The sequence below is a fragment of the Mixophyes fleayi genome, chromosome 10, assembly GCF_038048845.1.
Source record: "Mixophyes fleayi isolate aMixFle1 chromosome 10, aMixFle1.hap1, whole genome shotgun sequence".
Classification (NCBI taxonomy): domain Eukaryota; kingdom Metazoa; phylum Chordata; class Amphibia; order Anura; family Limnodynastidae; genus Mixophyes; species Mixophyes fleayi.
In genome coordinates, this window is record NC_134411.1 from 74,760,821 (window position 1) to 74,783,621 (window position 22,801).

A 22,801-nucleotide genomic window follows, 5' to 3' on the forward strand; every position below is an offset into this window, starting at 1 on the left:
TTTTACATCTGAATTTATTTGATCTATCTACGTATCCTCTGTTTTACCAACTGTCTGGCAAAGGTTTCTTTAAAATTAGATCAAAATACATTTCCAATCTTATTTTGCCTATTTAAAAGCATCAAAAGTTTTTCTGCTTAATTGATTTAAATTGTTAAAGTCCTCATAGCTTTTATTAGAGTAAACCAAGAGAAAAACAGCAAAAAAGTGAAAATGAAAAGGGACTAATGCCCATTTGTTTAACCAAAAGAAAAAACATTATTGTACGAAAACAAATATGATTACATCGCTAAGTTACATTGGCAAAAAAAAGGAACATTTACATGGACATTCTTGTCCTTACTGCTTTGACTATATCTGTCGTATTTTGGCTATAGAGTGATGTGGACATTGCATGTGGTATAACTAGTTGGTGGTCAAGGGTGGGTTGTGTAGATGAGGTGGGAGTGAGGAAGCTTAACTAATAAGGGAGGTGAGAATACAAGAAATTAAATAATCTAACATGTTGTCATTGTCTGAAGAAAACTTGACAGTATAACTACAGGCTTAAAGCATTTTTTCAGATAACAGCAATATATACGAAATGTTATGTGCATTCGCTATTAGTCATCAATAAAACATATTTAAAAAACCCCTCTGAAACAGCAGAAACAACTCCCTAACTTATGTACGCAACCAAAAACAAAACATCCACACAAAACCAAAGCACATGTCAGAGGGATGAAGAAAGCACCAATCAGCATCAGTGAATCGCAAATAACTAATCACAAATGGTTCACTAGTGCCCGAGACTGTGATCGTCATCATTTGCGATTTACACCTGCACCTAAACTAATAATACGGCTTACTTAGAAAAATTTGCGTCTTTTACCCTGTCTGCATTTGTTTGCAATTTTGTGAACGCTCCCTTACTGTCCTCCGCCTATGTAAGAATGCACCGGCCCCTCCAGGTGCAGGCTGGTATATGTACTCACTCAGCATCAATGAGTTGTAAACTAATTGAGATAAATTGTTATGGGTCTAGTCTACAATGAATGTTGACTTTTTCTCATTTAAAAAGCACAGTGATTTCCTTAGATGGAGATTGAGGGGCTCATGTAGAGTAGGATGCAATTGCATTTTTTTTTTGCATAAAATACGATTGATGTAGACCTAGACGAGAACATGCCCGTCAGGAGCTGTATCTCTTCCGGGTGCTCAACGCCTGGTGCTAAATACACACTGTTGTTGATGACAATTGGCAGTCACCCGATTGTCTGAATGCATCTTAACCCCTCCTGCTGGTAGTAAATTAGGGGGTATGTTTATCAAGCAGCAGCTGTGAAAAACCGCAGATTCTCAGCGTTTCGCTGTAATTTTTTCAAATTTCAATTTCTATTGCAGACAAAACTGGTGGGCTTTGTCTATTTTGTGGAGGCGATAGGCCTGTGAGAACCCCCCCACCCCCCGACAAAACCACACACACACACACACCCCAACATTTACAATACAAATATTAAGAGGTGGATAAGATAATACAACAAACTAAGTGTGAAATACTAAAATTTATGAAATGAACTTCATACTTAAACCTTTTTTGTGGAGTGGATTGTACTGCAACTACAATTTGTCACATGGTACAGAACATACAATAAACATTCTGCCAATAATTTATATTGGCACGTTATGTTTAAATTGTATAATTATACAACCAAATAGAAGTATAAAAGAAAGATTTTATTAGTAAAAAATGCTTATAAGTTTTCATAGAAAAGAAGAATTAAGTTACGGTTTAGTATTTATGGAGGACAAAACCTCTGCATTAGAGATGGAAAGAACCTGCTCTCCTTCTTTGCCCTTTGCCACCCACATCTTTTTGTATCGCATAGAGCAATAGTCTTGTGCTTTGGATTCAATCTCAAGAGCATTGGATAAAGGTTCTCCACTGCTCTCACTGACAAACACAGATGGAGCTTTTGGAAGCAGTTCAAACTTTTGCAAGTTAACAGGCCAAAGGTAACTTTGTTTCAGTCCATTGTCACATTCGCGCACTGTGTCTTTGGGACTTCTCGGGGAGATAAACAGGTTTTCACTCATGGAAGAGCTGCCAAGATGAGTCTGGGCTACTGGGATTTCTTCCATGGACTCGGCAGAATCGGAGTGATATTCTGCAGGAGGTCCAGCAGCCTGAATTGGGTGGATATTTATGGGAGCCAAGACAGGTAAAGAGCGTGATGGGAAATTCGGGGAAGGAATGGCCAAACTTGGAGGTGATGGAGATATTGGAATTTCTGGAAAGAGAAAAAAATAATAAATAAATATACTTATATCTAAAACCGAATTCTTAATAACTGCTCCAAAGTCACAACATGTTAGAGATACATCGCAGACCACTATTTTGGATATTTTTGCAGCTATAATTATAGTCTTTGGAGACCAGTATCTGAGTATTTCAGGATAGAAATCATCAACAAAGCTGGGATAACTTACTAATTTTGCATCTGCCTTGTTTGTAGTCTCAGAGGATAGGTGATGGTGTATGCAATTATAATTGTATCTTTACTTTATAGGTAAAATTACAAAAGGGTTGGACTTGACAATAAATGAACACCTAATAAAAACAGTGATAGGAATATATCAACATAAACTAGAAAAATATAACACATGATATTGAGTGGAAATTGAGGAACATTTGTGTCTACTCAAAAACTCCACCACAATCTAAATTCACATCACCAGCTAGTATGATGCAATAAATATAATATCACAATATAGAAATAGCAAACAAAATAAGCTAACTCCATGATGCAAGGTACCATACACATGGGCAGATCTATTCTTTCAGCCTGAGCATTAAGGGCGTCAGTCATTGAGGAAAGTAAGGCAAAAAAATAAGTCTTCTCCTGGATAAACCATGTTACAATGCAAATTAGTTTATTATTTTGCACATATTATAAATACTGGCTGTTTTTCATGTAGCACACAAATGCTTGAAAGCTTATTTGTACACTGAAATTTAAAGTGGACTTAGGACATGCCCTACCCCAAATATAACCATCCTCATGTCTCACCATTCTCTTCGTGGGAAGGCAGAAGAACGTGGTGGCCAGGTCCATCTCCACAATCTTTATTCGTGTCTTCTGGTGAAATTTTGTTGCCTTTTTTCCTTTTCTTCTTCTGGTAGGAGTTAAAAAAAATTACATATCATAGTACGAATTATAAATGAATCGCTTACACAGTAAGACGTCACGCTGGCACTACATAATTAGGTTGATGCAGAAACAATTTCAAAACACTAGTTTGTCACTGTTCTAGGCAGGTGCATGCCTACCACTGTGGCAGGCCATGAAGCTGCTATAGGGCATTGCGTGGAGGGGTGCTAGGCAATGTGTGGACCACTCTGGAGACCCCCACATTCCGTTTCGGAGCATTGGTGGAGGCCGGGGCATGCACAGTGGAACTTTTATTGCCTTTCAATGAAGGAAGTGAAGACCCAAATGAGGCTCTGCTGATCATGCTCCCATGTATATTCAGAAGAGCAGAGCGGGGAGCCTTGGAGCAGTGAGGAGAAACACATCACCCCCATCTCTATGTGTATAAGAACGAATATTGAGTATATATAACCTGTTCCCCTTCCTTAAACTGTGGTTTTGAGAATAAGAAGTGATTCCTGATCTAGCAACATAAAAAGAACACAATTAACATAGCATATGGCCTGTGCCGTTATTAGGCTGTTACAGTGGACATCATGTATTTCTTTCATCAATAAGCACAGGGCTCCGTCTACCATAAGGTAAAATCTGAAAAGCATTAGCAGACAGTTTTAGAACTGAATGTTTCTGAACAATTCTTGTTTTTCTATCAGAGAGCTTGAGGATCTAGATTTGAATAAGGAGGACAATTTGGATATGGAGAAGGACATTGTTTATGGCACGGTGTGGCCGATACATAAAGTGTTATCTACCATCCACAGCTGCACAGAGACAACGGGGGACCTGAATTATCGCACAACTCATCCAGAATGATCCTGAGAAGTGATAATTCTTTCTAGCATATTTGAATATTCTAAGAGAAGTGACATTACATTGTCACACATTTAGCATTGTTGCAGATAATTATGATGTACAGGAAATGTGTGTTTTGAATTCTGTCAACAAAGATGATCTATTGTCTACCCTCAAAAGATTTATATATATATATATATATATATATATATATATATATATATATATATATACACACATACATACATACATACATACATACACACGCACACACACATCTATCTCTCTCTCCCTCTATATCTATAGACATATACACACGTTCTTTGTATTAACCCTTTTTCTGCTGTAGAAATTTACCTGAAACTAACTAGACAATATTTCTGTAATATCAGGGACAAATGCAGTGAAAGTACAAATGACATTAGATTCATACTATGTTCGATGAAAGAAGAAAAGGTTTTAATGTGACGTGAGGAATGCTGTTGTAGAAAGGTAATCCAGATTGCTATCTAGTATCACAGATATCTGGGAGACAAAAGTAATGAATAAATACCTTCTTTGGCTTCTTGTGCAGAGTTGGTGATGGTTTAGGATCAGAGTCTGGGTACCCATCTACATTGGCTGCATTCATGGGCAATGGAGAGCTACAAACCAGATACAGATATGTCAGAGGTGCTATGGCTATGGTAAGGTTTATACCCCCAGCCCTACAATATATATATCAAATGACAATGAAAGGGAGATTTATGATTTTTGCACACAAATACACTGTCTCAAGGACACATTCACAAACAACTCCACAGGCTTTATTATATTATTAACCATAAACACAACACAGTATTGTCAGCTACAAACACCTACATAAATTAAAGCTCATACAATGGATACTGATATAAGTGTCTAAGAACTGAGGGACTGTTTTGGGGCAGGAGTACTTGGGTCCAAAATAGACATATGCCTAGAAAATTATGAGCATAGAAGGATAAAATACTTCAAACCTCTAATTAGTGAAGGTAGAATTATCAAGAAAAGTTAACCCATAAATGATAAATATATAGAATAACGTACCCCTACTAGAAGTAACTTGGCAATGCAAAGATAAAATGTAATTATTTATATTGGGAGGTGTGTTATTTCTTAAGGAACACTTTAAATCAATGATACAAGAGTATAAACATTATAAATAAATAATGGAAAAAATGTAATCAATCAGTAGACTGCAATATTTAGTAAGTGTAAATGCACAACTATTCTATGCAAGGAGTACAATATTATAAGCTAACTGCATTGTGCAAAGGTAAGAGTGCAGAAAAATGGATGGATCTATGTCTCTATACACAGGTCCTCAATGCAGACAGATTTAATGTCCCTGGATAATTGTAATTAGATCAAAATGGGACTAAACACGAAAAGTGAAAACATTTTATTCAAGCTCCTAAAAATGATAAACAGCTAAACATAATAAAAAAATAAATAAATATATATATATATATATATATATATATATATATATATATATATATATATATATATATATATATATAAATAATTTTTTTTTTTGTTTTCGTTTATAATCTCAGCATCTACTGAACTAGAGCTGCCAGGATGATTTATCCTAATACAAACAGTTGCAGATCATACTTCACCGTTGGAGGTCCCTTATCCAAGACCCTCTTACTCGGTGTAATGCAGTGAGTACCCCTGATCTATTAAGGCCTCCACAAAAGGGAAGCAAACACTATACATCGGATACACTGAAATCAGAGTATGGTACACAGACAATTACAACATTTAAAAAATATTTTTACATTTTATAGAATCTGTAGTTCAGTTAATCTGACTGAAACAAATATACTGGTATATCTGCACTGTGTACGGTTAGCTCTCAAACCACTGGTGTATATTTATTTCTGCTCTATCTTCTTATGAATAATTCACAAGTAGTTTAAATCAAAGACTTCTTAAAAACAACCACCTTTCTAGACTTTATTTTGGTTATCTACGCAAAACAGAACTAAATTCTCCATTTTGCAACCATAGAACGACAAGGGCTTATCTTACCGCTTGTGACATACACTTTCAGTAGAAGATATTTAACAGTTACCTCAATTACAGGGTTTTTATCTTTGATGTCCTCTGCATATATCACCCTCCCCAACTCTGTATTATTAACAGACATCATAGGGTCTACATAACTGCAGGAAATGTACATTTTAGATACACCCAACTAGAGAGTATATTTCAAGGACTATTAGATAAGGGATTAATCCTTTGCATCTCTTATGCACATATAAAAACAGGCATATCCCATAGAGCTTTTAAATGACTTAGAAAGATAGTGTAGAACAGACTGCATTTATATAGTATGTTAGATCAGTATGGTTCATTTACAGTTACAAAACTAAGAGTGAACTCGGAAAACAGTCAGCAATTAGCCGTCTAGTGTCAATTAGACAATGCAAGCAAATGTCCGATTGATCGTTATGGGTTAGTGTAAATTTTACATCTAGATCTAATGTTAAGCCCTCCCCATAGGACAAGATTTATTTATTTACACATATGAGTAGAATTAAAATATTAATATCCTTATGATATTTGACTGCTGCTCCCCGAAAATGCAATGTAGTGTTACAAGCTGTAACTATCGCCTTACAGTAGAAATGTTAGTTAAAACACACCCTGAGCAAAGTAAAGAAGCTTAAATATGTAACAGGGAGCTTACATTTCCAATTTTCCTCTGCAGTAATAGTATGCACTTGCTAATACTACCCTGCAGTGTAATAGACAGTACCTTTTTCAAGTATGAGAAATGCTTAAATCTGCATGAAAATTTTAGCTGACAGTGACTGTCAGAGAAGCAGCTGTACTCTTATTTTTTTCAATAACTTTATTTATTCAAAGTGCAGCAGGTAACATCAGAAAAATAACGTCATGGAGAAAAGTGCATGTCTAAACTCTCAAAAGCGGAGTAAGACGTGTAAAGAGAATTTGTAGGGAATAAGAGTGAATGAACATAGAAGTAACATTGAGCTGTCATCTGGGAGGTTAGTAGTAATAGGGGCTGAACTGTTTTTTCAGAGAAGAGAGATAGACGAGAGAGTTGGAGAGTAGGTTCAGGAGAGGAGGCGGTGTGGTGTTCCGCTAGGAAAGAGGGACTATGAGATAGGGAACAGAGAAGAAAAGCAAGATGGAAGGAGAGGGTGAGGGGCAGGAACCATGAGGATCAAGACTAAGAAATTAGATTGTTATGTTAAGAAGGGGGTTTGGACATGGAAATAAGAAGCCCATGTTGCCCACACTTTACTGAACAACTTGGATGTGTTGGCGATAATGCTAGTCATATATTACATTTTGTATGTGTACCAAATTCTACCAATGATCGTTTGTAGTGTTGGAGCCGAGCGCCGTTTCCCATCAGTGGCTGTTTGACATAGGGCAGCTGAAGCTATGTGTCTGAACATTTTCATCTGAGGGATAGTAGTGGACGGGATCCAACGTGGTAGGAGAAGAACCTGGGGGAGATGGGGATGATGACGATTTGAAATAGTTGGGGGGCAAAGTTTCACAGTTCCTGCCAGAATGGGACTAGTTTAGGGCATTGCCACCATATATGGAGTAATGATCCGTCAACTGCGCAACCACTCCAGCATCTCCTGGGCAAGCCAGGAAAGATTTTGTGCAATTTAGTAGGAACTAAGGGGCTTTAAATTTCCAATATAGAAGGGATAGTTGAGGATTGCCTAAGGCAGGCCTGTCCAACCTGCGGCCCTCCAGGTGTTGTGAAACTACAAGCCCCAGCATGCTTTGCCAGTAGACAACCTGTTGATAGCTGGAAGGGCATGCTGGAACTTGTAGTTTCACAAACATCTGGAGGACCGCAGGTTGGACAGGCCTGGCCTAAGGGAAAGTGACTTCAAACAGGTCAATGGTCTGATACTTAAATATGATTTATTAGTGAAATGAAAGTTCTGTAATTGTAGGTGTTGAAAGAAATATTTGTTAGAGATAGCGAATTTAGTATTGAAATCATGAAATGAATGGAAGGAGGAATCCTTAGTGATATGGTTGAGACATCGAATGCTGGCCCTGTTTTATATATTACTCTCTGGCTTCCAAATGGCACTGAGATTTACAGCTTCAAATATTCTGCAGGTGTTTTTCATAACAGAGGTCTATGTACAATATACACATTCATTCTATTTCTATACTCAAACATCCTACTGACCCTCAAACCAACATTGCTATGTGACTAAATCAAATGGCCGCACTAAGCACTTTTTCCAATTGCAAGCAGGCTGGACCAATATGCAATATGTGGTACTTAGTCCTCATGTATCCTACTCCCATGGCCCCTCTTGTCGCTCTGCCTATCCATAAGTACTTGTCCTATTTTATTACTGTGTCACCTGATGCGGCCGCATCCCGTGTCATGGGATGCGGCCGCCGGTAAAAACAGGAGATAATTTATCCGGGGGGCGGCCGGCTGGCCTACCGCCCGGCCGTATCAGTGGTAGGACTGAGCGGCCCGGGGGGGCAGCGCCCCTCCGCCCCTGTAGTTTAGTTATCATAGACCTGTACCTACTAGCAATATGTACAAAATTACACACAGTAGAGGTTCCTGATAGCATTCAGAGCCGCTGTAATCCCTGGAGCTATCAATCACAATGCTACAAGTCAGTAGGGGACCAGCAGACTTTTATTTACTGTCCACACTAAGCCTGGGAGCATGTAATTACAGAGAATTAATGCTACCAGAGAATCTGGCTGCACACCGATTTAATGTGAAAACAAACTAATGTCAAGATGTGTTATCATCTATCTTTTAGTTTTGTACTCACTTTGTGTTCAGCGACTCAGACGAAGGACCCACAATTAGCACTTCTGGGTTAGTGTAAATGAGGCTTCCGCCATAACTCTCCTCCTGGGGAACAAAGAAGAATGTGAATCTCAAGAAGACAAGAGAAAGATTATTACCCCCTACCTTTCTCTTTAACACCCCCTCCCCCACCTTCCACACTTGATCCCATGCCCCCCTTGTCATCTTCGATTACCCTTGCCATCCTCATAACTGCCCTTTGTAGCAGGGCTTTATTTATGTTAAATTAGTTCTATTAGTTCTTGTATTTGTTACTGATGCTTTTCAGTTCTTCTTCTGCTATGTAAATAGGTGCCAAATGTCTACCTGTTTGCACTACCGCCTTGTACAGCCCTGCAGAGCATTGTGGCAGTCTATATATAAATACTTCTAATAACGAGAATATATTCTGCTATTCTACGGAATAAAAATATAAGACTCGATCTAAGAAACTAAGAATAAATAGTCATTGCTTTATTTTTTATGTTTTCTTTATACTTAGAAGCCAGCCCAGTACAGCAGTGTCATGTTACAAGAACGGGGTTTCTGTACCTGGGCCCTGCCTGTGGGCGGCGTCTCCCCCTCCTCTGGGTGCCGGCTGTTTGACTTCATGTCTTGCTTCTGTCGCTGGCGCATTATGTATTCATAAGTGCTGAGCTTGCTCCACACTGGGAGGTATGGGCAAAACAAAACCACAATGTCAAAATGCTCTTGTATAATTCATTTACTAATATTACTATTTGATACATGTGTGAAGTAGGGATATGCAGTTCTTTTTTGTATTATTTATTTGGCGGAAGTGCAACAATAAGTAACAGCCAACTAGGAAACAAGCTCAGAAAGGTAACGAAGCATTGAGCAACATTGTCTATTGTTACACAAATGAAAAAAATAACTTTAATTCTATTTACAGATTACCAACTAATAATTAATTAGCAAAATTACTTTCAAATGCATAAATAAAAAGTTGTATTTGATGGATTTATTTACCGTACATCCAACCAATCAAGATTATTTTACTGTATACTTTTTTCTCAAGACTTTTTGTAGGCATTTTAGAAGACCTTACAACTTCCCAATATTAATCAGGTAACTGTTAATTATGCCAAAATGAAATCTATTTTCTGCACTTCTTCAATACAAAAGTAGGCTTACTTGTTCGCCTAATGCGTATTTGCTGTTCATAAATTACATTTATTGTTTTATTTATCTATTGTTTGCTACACAAATTTTTATACAAAGATAGAACATAAAATCTGGATTTTTAAATTTATTTTCCTGCACACACAGTAAATATAAGGTCCTTAATGTCAAACACAGAAGTGCAGTACCTATGTGCATCTTACACAGTATATTCACCCTGATACAGTCATTTAGTAGAACAGAGAGCGAGTTTCCGTGATACGTACAGAGGTAGATGTGAAAGCAGAACAGTTGTCCTATCAGCAGTAAAGTAATGAGTCCCATTACTGAAACAAGAGCTGCTAGACCCAAAATCACTGATGCCCGAGTCTCAACTGGTGCTGCTGGAAGAAACACAAACCACATATCCGAAAGGTTCTCGACAACTGGAAAACAAATTAAATATATACATAAGCATCCCAACATGTTACAGTTATTTGTGATTATGTACATCTATAAATGCTTATGTAAATGGACAGTTTTACAAAAAGTGGTGCTGGGGAAACAGCAACACCCATCTTGGCCACTTATAAAGTTTAACGGCAAAGATCCAACAATAAAATTCTCAGTTTGTTTATTTACTGGTTTATTAAACCTCATATCTGATTGGTTGGGATGGAACACGCCTGTAAAATGCTGCACTTTGTTTTGAATGCGGGCTAGACACTATATCATTATTTTTGGTGTTCAATAAATAACTGCATTGCTATACAATCCTATCAACATACAACTGGGGCACACACATTACAATCCGATTGTGTTAAATATGAGAAGATTAAAAATTATCGGAAATCTAAAAACTAATGATTGCTTCATACACATTACAAATGTTGATCAGAGTGAGCCTTTTTAGTGCATGTGCAAAGTAGCATCATTAATTGTACAATTACAAAACATATTGCATTGGACTGATTATCATCCACCCCTTGATTACTAAAGAATTTAATTTAAAAAAAAATGTATGAATTATCAGATTGTGACACGCTGGGATCAGCATAAATTTCACCGGTAACCCTGCCTAATTTACAGATGAGGGATTTGGAAATTGAATGGTAAAATTAAATTCATATGACTAAAATTTTAAAGGAGCACTGAACTCTATTTTATTTAATTTATCAGATAGAAACCACAAAGGTAAAATACATTGTTAACTACTACCCTGACATTAAACTTCAGCTGTTAAATAAGTATGTTATTTCCCCCTCTCCATTACAGACAACTGAAACGGCTCCCAGACCTATAGGATAAACTTAACAGGATCTGGTGTTGGTCAAACATCTGACACTACAGATCTGAGTTTCTGTGACATAACCAGTCATGTGCATGAATCCACCAATCCACACAAAGCACTTGTGGAAAGCAAGCCTGTAAGTCATACTGCCTGCTGAAAGAGAAAACCGTATTGCCTACAATGTCAATTTGCTGGAAATGAATAAAAATGCATGAGGGACATATTTATTCAGTTAAGTATTGACCCTTCAGTTATGTTTTGTATATCATTCATCTCTATAATACAGAGTATTGATAAACTGAAAGCAGCAATCACACATAGAAGTATTTTTACCTCTTTAAATAGCAAGATAAGTATCTTGTAAAAATGTATCCAATAGTCATTTTTGTTAGCTCTGCTTACTAAATTATGTGCCATGTGACTGTGGTTGCCATGGTAGTCACATGTCACCATGGAAACACTGCAGCATTATAATCATTAATGGCATCCTGAGGAATCACACCAAGGAAAAATGGCAATTGCCAAGTGTATTCTTATACCCTGCCACTGTGATTTATGTTAAAATAAGACACTGCATTTTTTCATGCTGCTTTAAGTGTCAATTACTTGCTTGTTAAAACCAATCATCTTTGGTATTAAATCTTTTCATACAAATGATAAAAAATGGCATCAAATTAAAATAACCTTGAAAATGTTGGTCCGTCCTTAACATTGCTGGATCTATGAAGTATGCAACAAACACGTATGAAGAAATTGTACTCAGCAAAAGGGTGCCCAGGAATGCAGATATAAGACAGTTGAAAAACAGCCTAGAAAATTAAACACATAAGAGAACGTTTAAAATCTTTAAACCTTGTTGTATTGGTTGCTCTAACTGCCCATTCAACGCAAGATTTTGTCAATAACTTAAAAGTTCTCTATATTTAATAATGTTAAAGAGGATCAGTATTTTGTCAACAAATGCATAAATCCTGTCAAAATTTGAATTATTACTTTTAAGTATACCCAGATTTTTTAAACCTATATATAAATAGATCATCTGTTGTTCGGAAAGCCAATGTCCAAAACAGTTCTGAAAACCAGAAAATAAAAAATTTAATATTTGCGGCTGTTCTGTGATGTCATTTTCCTACAAACATGATTACCAATCATTTCTTCCTGTAGTTACTATGAGGAGCCCTGCAAGACTAATGTCAAGAGGAAAGCAAGTGGCAGTGTGTGCAAAAACAGATTTTAAACAATGAGATCAATTTATAATACACTTTTTATACTTTTCCAATTTTGTATTAAGGTGCAAATAAGTCTGCTAGAAAAGCTCATTCAGCAGCCTAACATTCTTTTTCTTCCTGTATCATTATCCTTTTAATCGGGTGGGGTACGCGTTGCCGATGCTGAAAAATCCGACGCTGAGGACACCTACAAAAGAAAACCGATTTGAGAAGAAAACGACAAGAATATACACAGACTTACCTGATCAGCGACTGTCCACATATTCGATCCTAGCAGACCACTGACAGGAGGTTCTACCGAATGCACAAGTGTCCGGCAGTAGTGTCTGATGTCAGTGCGCCCTCAATTAATTTTTATTTAAAGTGGCAATGTCGGGATCCCTTTCTTAACAGTTAACCTGTGTGGTCCCGACATTGCTGCTTTAAAATAAAAATTGAGGGCGTACTGACGTCTGACACTACTGCCGGACACCTGTGCATTCGGGAAAAACCTCCTGTCAGTGTTCTGCTAGGATCGAATATGTGGACGGTCGCTGATCAGGTAAGTCTGTGTATATTCTTGTCGTTCTCTTCTCAAATCGGTTTTCTTTTGTAGGTGTCCTCAGTGTCGAATTTATCAGCATCGGCGAAGAGACTACCACCGCTTTTATCTCCATCCAGAACCCACCTGTCAGCCTTAATCTTGTAGCAAATAGTGAGGGCATGCTCAGGGTGTGGTGGATTGAAAATATAACAGTCAAGAAAAATTTTCCCTGAGTAGCTAGCCTACCATTGGAACAATTTAATTAGTTGCAACGGTCTACTATTAAGTCCACCACAAGGACTATTTGCAATAGCCAACCTATATATAGGAGAGTAGAAGATTTAAAACCAAATTGAACAATATGGAAATATTAATATAATGTGGACATACCAGATGGTCTATTGACAAACAACACATTTTTGGACCTTACCAGTAGTTTTTGCCTCCTACACAGTTATTGAGCCATTTGCAGTGGTGATCAAAATTACTAACACATTTATTGCATAAACTGCAGTGCTTTGATTTGGCTCCCCTGTGAAGACAGGAGAGAAATATGTTTAGTATCTGCAACATACATGTGCCAGTGAGAGTATAAATGCATTAACAAATAATGTATAGTAAAAGCAATTCTATTGACCTCAGTGATATTTTCACAATACCCTCTAGCAGCATCTGACCACCGAGAAGACCTTCTTATAGATATATTTTGAGCTATGAAAATAAATAATCCATTTGTATTAAATCCAGTCAAATATTTTGTATCCAACAAATTTGTATCTTGGTAAACAATTTTTTTATGATCTGCAACCTAATCATCTTCAAATCAACCTTGTTCCTCTTCTTATTAAGCTGTTAAAATGTCTGAATTTCCGGCTTCCGCCAACAGAAATGCCGATCGGGGAAGGACTGATTCAGCTTTTGGTGCAAAGTCAATCCAGCAGGGAAAGAACAGGGATATAAGTAAGGGCTGCCTGACATCACTATGCGAGTTACATATCTTGAGCAATAATGTATTTTCATAGACAGCAGCACTGAAACATTTTTGTACGACCGAATTGTGGAGGTCTTTCCCCTAAACAATTTTGACATCTTTGATCAGCACAATCAACTGTGCTTTTATGTATAAACACTATGATCCCTTAATCACGTGCAGGCTACCAAGAGCATACATTTGTACTGTCTGTACTCTAAAGCCCTAACAGGATCTAAATATATGTTCTGGAGTAAGTGGTGGAGACACAATTAGGCTACCCCTGTTAGATACTTTTCATTTTTACATATTATAGATATATTTGTATACACTCTTTCTCCTTTAAGAACTGAAAGGTTTGTTTGTTTCTAAGAAACACATTTCCTCATACTCGAAGAATTTTACTTGCACCCAGATGGTTTTAATTGGGTGATGCACACACTTTAATTGGGTGATACTATCTCCCTTATTTTTAAAATTGGCGTTCTGTTCTTCAACGTTTCGAGAAGAATGACATTGATCAAGAAGTATGTTTTCATATACTTGTATGTGTTGGATACGGCTTTACTGCCATCTATGGCTTAAGCGTTAGTTGTTATTGTATATGCATGACGTACAAATAAGAGTTATTGTAACCATCTTCCATCATTAGGGAGATTAATTTGCTGGACCCCCAGAGGCTGTTTCAAGTCTTGGCACAGCAATTGAATAGTATCACCAGGGAATTGTACCGTGGATGGGGGCTTATATGTCAGGATACCCTTGACCCCCAGTACTGCTAGATCAAATTACAGTGAAGCAGCGATTGAATACCAGATATACTATGGTTAAGTTAGCAATCCGCCAATCAATATTAGATCAGCTTTAAAAATGATCTAAAAGAAGGCCAGACCTATCATCATGAACATTTATATAGCGCCAGCATATTCCAGAGCACTTTACAAACACGGTAATAAACAATATTGGGTAAAACAGAAAAAGCGGTAAGGGGGCCCTGCTCGCAAACTTACAATCTATATGGGGCAATGGGAGTCAGATACATGAGGTTAAATCTACATACTGCATATTGGTCCAGCCAGATTGCAAAGGTAAAAGGGATTTGTATGCTATGTGATACAGCCACACAGCAAAGTTGGTCTACGGTCAGACGGTTGTTGTCTTGTGTGAATTGTGTAAAGGGTGGTAATAGGGTAACCTAGTGAAGTTAAGAGGGTGGATGACATATTGTTTACTCGTAAACAAAAAATACTATTTGCATGAATAACGTTTCTGGACCCTGTAAAGGTGTCAGAGTTTGAATAAACTACATATATTTGGTATTCCTAAAACCAGGAGAAGATGCAAAATTTGGAATAGATTTCTGGGTATTGCACTAATTGCTTTAAAATACCCAAGGGTATAAGCTTGGTAGTCTCTCAATTTTCTACATATTTTGCATATTTAACGCTTTCACCTACTCAAACACAGGATTTATTATCTAAAAAAATTAATAAGAAAAGGAGACATAAAGTGATACCCTTATTGGCCAATTTCAAGCCAATAAAGGATTGCAAGTCTTAGAGATAAATAGCTCTTCCATAGGCTGACATACCAATTAGCCAATAAAAGGTATCACTTTAATTCCACTTGTTCCTACTGTTATCAATGGCTAACACTGTACACAACTTTTCTGCTGTCCAAAAACATTATAGGAAAACAGGAAATAAAATTTAGTAGGAGGAGAATCTATAATACTTTCAGCCACTAAGCGGTTAAACACACACAGCCCTTATGAGAGGTGTCAGCAGACTATTTCTGGCTAACAGAGGTTGGAAAAAAAAAGCAAACTGCAGTCTCTTCACCTGTAACCCAACTGTAGGTACCTGGGGCCTGATTCATTAAGGGTCTTAACTTGAGAAACTTCTTATTTCAGTCTTCTGGACAAAACCATGTTACAATGCAAGGGGTGCAAATTAGGATTTTGTTTTGCACATAAGTTAAATACTGTCAGTTTTTTCATGTAGCACACAAATACTTGATAGCTTATTTGTACACTGAAATTTAAAGTTGATATTTGTGTGCTACATGAAAAAACAGTCAGTATTTAACTTATGTGCAAAACAGAATACTAATTTGCACCCCTTGCATTGTAACATGGTTTTGTCCAGGAGACTGAAATAAGAAGTTTCTCAAGTTAAGATCCTTAATGAATCAGGCCCCTTGTTTGGAAATGGCTTGTCTTACACAGAATTACAATGTAGAGACAGAGCAGTCCTCATTTAGATGAAGTTCAGTTCAGAAAGCAACTTAGGCCCCCAAGGTGCATTCAATTAAATTAATCAAGAGATTTTTCACCTGTATGACTGTAGCACAAATCACAAAAATGTCTACTTACACGTCCACCTCACAGATGTAACAATGCATGTTTTCAATGACATGAGCATGCTTGTTCCTGTCGAACACAGGAAGTGGACCAGGAGAGTTCTTGGCACGTACATTCTCGTCTGCTGGATCAATGGTTACAGCCAAGAAATGGACTATACAATGTAAAGCAAACATCGCTCCCATACACTGCATACAGGTGACTAAGGAACAATAATGCAAAGGAATGAAAAGTAACACCAAGTTTAGAATATAATGTCAGTGGATGCACTAGGCCTGTAAGTCACTGGATTCAGACAGAAGGCAGCACCAGTTAGTATATTCAAAGCAATCCTGTATTCAACACACTGTAAATAACTTGTTCCTTTGTTGCTCTAATGGTTACATGAAGATAATTTTTCACATCCTCTATTATATAACTTTACAAATATCACAGAATACAGCTACAAGCACACAATGCAGGAGATTGAGGTCTATTTGTAGAAATGTACTCCAACCATGAACTCAAATGTCGCTTATCTTTGTACAACCTTATTTTATCCACTGTTTAAATGTGTAGTTCATATTTTTTAACAATAATGCATTGACTATACACATGTTTTTTTTCCTAAGAACTCAACCTCTCTCTGCTTTAAAGCCTGTGGGTAAATTTACTAAACTGCGGGTTTGAAAAAGTGGAGATGTTGCCTATAGCAACCAATCAGATTCTAGTTATCATTTATTTAGTACATTCTACAAAACGACAGCTAGAATCTGATTGGTTGCTATAGGCAACACCTCCACTTTTTCAAACCCGCATTTTAGTAAATATACCCCCTGGAGTGTTTTTAAAAAGCAAGCATGTGTTTCCGATCAACTGCTGATGCTCCATGTGACGAAATGAGTTTCATAACACCTTAACCAGCCTGTCCCTCGTTTCTCACAATATGTGGATTATAGCATGTACTTTTTATAGCCCTTACTTTTGTTCTCCAGCTCAATAGAGTACAACTGCAGTGTCTAATTACATGTGGACAAGTGGACATTGTAGCTCATTGTAAATATGTATATTGTATCTTGATATTATTGCATGGAAGCCGTTATTCATTGTTGTTAAAGTGGAGCCAGGGGGTTATGGATAGGGATCAGGTTGCAAGTTACAGGTGAGGGGGAAGGCTAATTAGTATCCATTGTTCACACAAGACTACTCCAGACATTTGGTCTACAATCTAGCAGGGGAGTCTCTGTGGAAGTACAGCTCATCTCCACTCCCCTTTCCAACCCCCTAGTCCTGGACTCACCAATGTTTAACAAGGAGAGACCCTGGGGTTTGCCCAGGGAGGGGAAAACACTGTGGAAATTTGACCCGAGATATAAGGAGCCACTCCAGGGGGAAAGGTAATGTTCATTCTGGGAATTGATGGCTGGAAGCTGCAGGGTAGCTGGTGGCTCTACCAGTGAAATACATAGGCAGATCCATGGGTCGTCAAGTCTGGACAGTCAGGTGACTGTAACTCCTTAAGCTAGTGGGGTGAGGGACAGATGATGTGGTGAACCTGCCTGGCATTTATTTATTACGTGTACATAATAATCTAGTGATTGTTTTTGTTACAATAAATGTACTGTTGTACTTTTCTAACTGCATTTGCCTGAGTGACTAATAAGAACTTTAGAAGATTACAGGGTAAGCTTCCCTGGCCTAGGATGGCACTCGTGGGTGGCCAGCCAGTGTGAAGTGGGTAGAGTTGTCCAGAAAACCCGGTATCTTCACACTCCAGATCAAACAGCTAAGCTCCCTTCAATGATCCTGGCTGTCTCATCCCAGGATCCCCTTTATCTTATATTTGCACCTTTCATTAACATATAAAAAAAGGTTTGTATAAAATACAATGCAAGATTTTTTTTTTGCTGAATGTCACGTTTGTAAAACTACTGTCTACTCTTGCTATTATCAACATTGTTTGGTTTTATAACTCACATTCTGATTTTTACTAGACAAGAAACCCTGCTTTACATCTGTATTAAAAGGATACGTACCTGTATCCCCACTGTACATATTTTTAAAAGAATAAGTCACGTCCTTGTTCACACTGGTTTATATTAGCATTGTTATGTAACTTTGCACATGTTGTAAAATTTTACCTTTTTTTGGAACTATTGTTGTACTTTATTATTCTTTTTGACCCACCAAAATAAAGATAAAGGAAACATACAATGTAATAAATTAAGTATATTGTACCTAACACCACAAAATGTGGCCCACCCTCTCTAAAGTTTGCTGGCGCGAGTAGGAGATAACAAAGTAAAGTCACTAATGCAACATTAATCCCTCTCCAGAACTAGCACTTCTACACCTGTACCCAAAGCATGCTAATCATATACTGGGTCACATATGAAGTTACCAGGGCAGCAATAGCCCAACAGTGGAAAAATGCTTCACCCTCACCTTTATACAAAATTGTGACCAAACTAGAGTTTTCAGATAGTGACATTAGGTGTACCTTACCCCTATCATAAAATGGTATAAATGGCATGAATATGTGACCAATGGAGAAGTAACCTGACTGATTCTCAGCCAATAAAATGAATACAATAACAACCATAAGACATTCATAACCAATCGAAACGATTTATGAGACACAGAGAGAAAACTAAATGTATATGTGTTCATATTGTAATATGTTTACCTATCTGTTTGTGTCCCCCCCCCACCTTTACCCTTGTCCTCCGAGTTTAATATTTTATGTTTAATTCCCTTGTTTTGCTTGCTGTAACCCCTAATTTTGATATAAGATTTAATAAAAACTATTTACGATTGAAGGATACAATGTAACCAGCAGCTACCCAGTGTCCAGGCAAGAGAGGGACAAGAATGCCGAAACCTATGACTGTAAACAGAAGATACGTGATCCATGCCACAAACTGCAATGGGTGAGGAGGCCAACTCCAGCCATTCCTCCGAGAACGTTGAGGAAGATCTGCAGCATTGTCCTCACCCTCCTTTTCTGGCACGGTCTTACCAGACGGCTTCCTGCAGATGGTCATCTAGAGAAAGGTCAGGTATCTAGTTATTATTGCAGATTTATTTACACCTAATTACCACACTAGCCAAGCCTTGATCCCGATCAACCCAAATATTCTCTAAGGAGCTAGAGTAATGTTTTATTCCATGAAATGTGATGAATTCATCCAGCCATATTTCAGGGTGGCTTTATAGAGTGAATGATAACTTTTTATTCAATGTTCTGGAAAACAAATACACTGGGAGAGAGTTTAAGGAGATAAAACTCACTTAAAACAAAGTAAAATTTTCCCAATGACATCCGATTGCAAAAAATGCACAGCGACCTATCCATAAAGACTCACCAGAATTTAATTGGCCAGTTAGGCCCGTTGTTTGAGACACTTGATCTGAAGATCAGTTACTGATATTTTTTCCAGAATTGAGTGTTTCGGCTCACACACATCAGGTTTTTTCTCAGTATAACGATGCATGAAGACTAAACTCACTAACACATTGTTGTGTGAATTAAAAATGGGTCAATAACCCATGAGATTTAAAATGGTTGGTACCATAACAGTCAAATGGTAACAGAAGAGAAATGTCCACTCTGGAAGGACTTCCATTTTCAATTCACGGTAGATCTTTCACAGTTTTTCATGCACACTCTGACCCAGACTATGAACAGCCAGGAGCTTCCTTCAATTCTCATGTCGGGTTGCTGCTGCTGAAATATGATGCTTGTGAACGTTAAAAGTATCCTACAAAAATATAAAACAGCAATTTTCAGAAGGGAACTCTACAGACCCATTGAGGATAGTGCTTACATTTTTAAGTGCATCTAATGGTTAACATGAAAGGTAACATAAAGGTCAAACCAACAAGTGTAGACCAGAGTTGTAAGCAGCTACATGAACTTAAACTTCCTCTTGTGCCTCTTTAATCAAGAAAATTTTGGATTTATGAAAGTCAAGCTTTCCTCTTTTTCCAGCCTCGCCCTATTCATGGAGCCGAGCCAGGGGAGTGCCGATGCTCACATGAACTTACTCTGCTAAACATCATTGTTTATTTAGATTTTACACATTGTATTTATGGCCATGCTGACAGATGTAACCAGCTGAAAACAAAACTGGAGAGATAAGAAACTGCAATAATGAACTGATGCTTCTGTAATACTTTTGCTGAATATGTTCTACAACACTGTTTTTTGTACAAAGTGTGAAAATAAAGAGATTTAAAAAAAAGATACTGCTATAATAAAAACTATACCTATCTGGTAAACACTGTAAAACTCTGGGGAATACTACCAAATATGGTAAGCTTTTTGTGTACATTTATGCCAGTTTGTGTGTGACTCACTGTACAGTCCTTCAGGGTACAGCACTACAAAACCATTACAGCTCTACGGGGGCAGATTGGGGCACAGTGGTCAGCAATGCTGGTTTACAGCACTGGGGTCATGAATTCAATTCTGACTACGAACCTTATCAGTGTGGAGTTTGTATGTTCTTCCAATATTTCCTCCGGGTACTTCGGTTTCTCCCCACAGGTCAAAAACATACAGGACCTTATCTGTGTCGAGTTTGTATGTTCTCCCCGTGTTTGCATGGGTTTCCTACGGGTGCTCCGGTTTCCTCCCACACTCCAAAAACATACTAGTAAGTTAATTGGTTGCTATCAAAATTGACCCTAGTCACTCTCTCTTTCTGTCTGTCTGTGTGTGTGTGTGTATGTTAGGGAATTTAGACTGTAAGCTCCAATGGGACAGGTACTGATGCGAATGAGTTCTCTGTACAGCGCTGCGGAATCAGTGGCGCTATATAAATAAATGGTGATGATGATGACCTGTGTGTGTGTGTTAGAATATGTGGATTGTAAGCCTCAATGGGGGCAGGACATTTTGTGAATGATTACATATGCTCTGTAAAGTGCTGCATATGTATTATCGTTGGCACTATTTATACACATGATACTAAACACATGAACAATATTTATTATTGCGGAATCACCAATTTGTTCACACATGTATGGAAATGCCGCAATCTTCATCACACTACTCAGCATTGTGTTTAGATTTTAAATTTGTAAATATTATATTACAGAGAAAATAGCACTATTCTAGTTATCCTGTGTACAGTTTCTACTTTTTACTGTCTACTAGTGATTACTATTTCACTGGTATAAACTAAAGTTGCTAGTTGCAGGTTACTGTGTATGGTCTCTTAGTTACCTGAAGGGGACATGTTTACATTTGGAAAGTCAGGTCTTGTTTACAGTGGTTGGCATTGGAGACCTATAGTTTATTCTGAACATATCTCATTGCACATGCATGAAATGTGTGTGTTTGTGGTTGTGTGTGCATATATCTCCCTCTCTCTATATCTAATAACACAATGAATGCGCAATGCAAATACCATTTGTTTTTAATGCTAGACTTCGCTCTCTGTGCTTTGGTTCTGTCGTTTGCTGGCCCATTATAAAAGTACTTGGTTTTTCCCATCTGCGTTTTCAGCTACAATATGGTATATATATTATCAGCTAATACATAGAATACTGCAGCAAATCCAAGTTGCACATAATTAGTGCCTGGTAGAGGTGAACAACTTAAAAGTAAACTTGACAACAATAAACATATTACATAGTAAAAAAAAAAATAACCTTGAAAAGACACACACACATTTCCCTCTAGCATCAATGCACATACCGGCTGCACTACTGTGATTATTAATATACACTCTCTATACCCACTATATGATAAGCAGTATAGATAATGGTGTGTTATACTCACAGTCCTGATGACCCAGTATATACGTGTTACACACTGTGCTAGCAGCAGGGTGAGGTGCAGGCAGTAACCCCATCAGTATACAGCACATACACAGTTACACACCACACACACTGTGTACAGTAATTACCTGCGCTGTATCCAGTGCACACAGTGAGGTCACTGCAGGGATGATCCGCTCAGTACACAGGAGAGGGGAGAGGACGGTATACACTGTACGGTGTCTGATACGGACCAAATAGATGCAGGCGAAACGCTAAACTGGTCAGAAAGCTGTTTCAATGGTGAGATCTGCAGACGCAGCACTGGGTTTAATATTAACCCACTGGATGTAATATTTCGTGCATTCAGGGTTTGTATCCTGTTTACACTAACAATGTAAATACATTAGGAAAATAATAATAATGACTTCTATTTGTCTGGCGAAAAGCTAGTGGTAGATAAGTAAAAGTAGTGTAACCAGTGTGAAAAATGGTTCATTTCTTGTAAACAGAAAAAAATGATCTTTCTGACACATTTCTGTCTTTTTAGTTTTGTGTCATAACATGGTTGTGTAGTATCTCAGTGTTATTTAGTGCCTAATTGTGAGTACACTAGGATCCTGAGGAAGTATAATGAGGATTCTGAGCCTTGGTTTGTGAGCTTACATTTAAGACAAAATATGGACAGAGGGCCGGAGGCAGACGTATGCCTGTTTGCGTA

General features: G+C 37.7%; 1 protein-coding gene and 1 long non-coding RNA gene across 2 annotated transcripts in view; one reads left to right on the forward strand and one right to left on the reverse strand.

Annotated features, from left to right (window-relative positions):
- The window catches only part of LOC142104290 (uncharacterized), a 101,957-nt gene extending 89,602 nt beyond the window's left edge, over positions 1–12,355 (forward strand). The window contains exon 3 of the long non-coding RNA XR_012679552.1: positions 11,236–12,355. This is a non-coding gene — a long non-coding RNA (uncharacterized LOC142104290). The remainder of the gene's footprint in view (positions 1–11,235) is intronic.
- On the reverse strand, positions 1,696–22,323 carry ZDHHC1 (zDHHC palmitoyltransferase 1). The gene is made up of 12 exons (XM_075188876.1): positions 22,230–22,323; positions 19,680–20,075; positions 19,140–19,358; positions 16,348–16,523; positions 13,434–13,535; positions 11,936–12,060; positions 10,248–10,406; positions 9,391–9,506; positions 8,822–8,904; positions 4,537–4,627; positions 3,051–3,156; positions 1,696–2,270 (listed from the first exon to the last, which is right to left on the reverse strand). Exons 3-12 carry the CDS (start codon positions 19,356–19,358, stop codon positions 1,765–1,767), a joined length of 1,683 nt encoding a protein of 560 aa, XP_075044977.1. The 5' UTR covers positions 19,680–20,075; positions 22,230–22,323; the 3' UTR covers positions 1,696–1,764.
- Between the last annotated feature and the right edge of the window lie 478 nt (positions 22,324–22,801).

Excerpts from the sequence above, each read along its gene's own strand:
- ZDHHC1 (XM_075188876.1), bottom strand. The coding sequence starts at position 19,358 with ATGACCATCTGCAGGAAGCCGTCTGGTAAGACCGTGCCAGAAAAGGAG. Across the intron at positions 8,905-9,390 it reads CGCCCACAGGCAGGGCCCAG|GAGGAGAGTTATGGCGGAAG; the intron begins GTACAGAAACCC and ends TTTGTTCCCCAG. Across the intron at positions 2,271-3,050 it reads GCCTTCCCACGAAGAGAATG|AAATTCCAATATCTCCATCA; the intron begins GTGAGACATGAG and ends TTCTCTTTCCAG.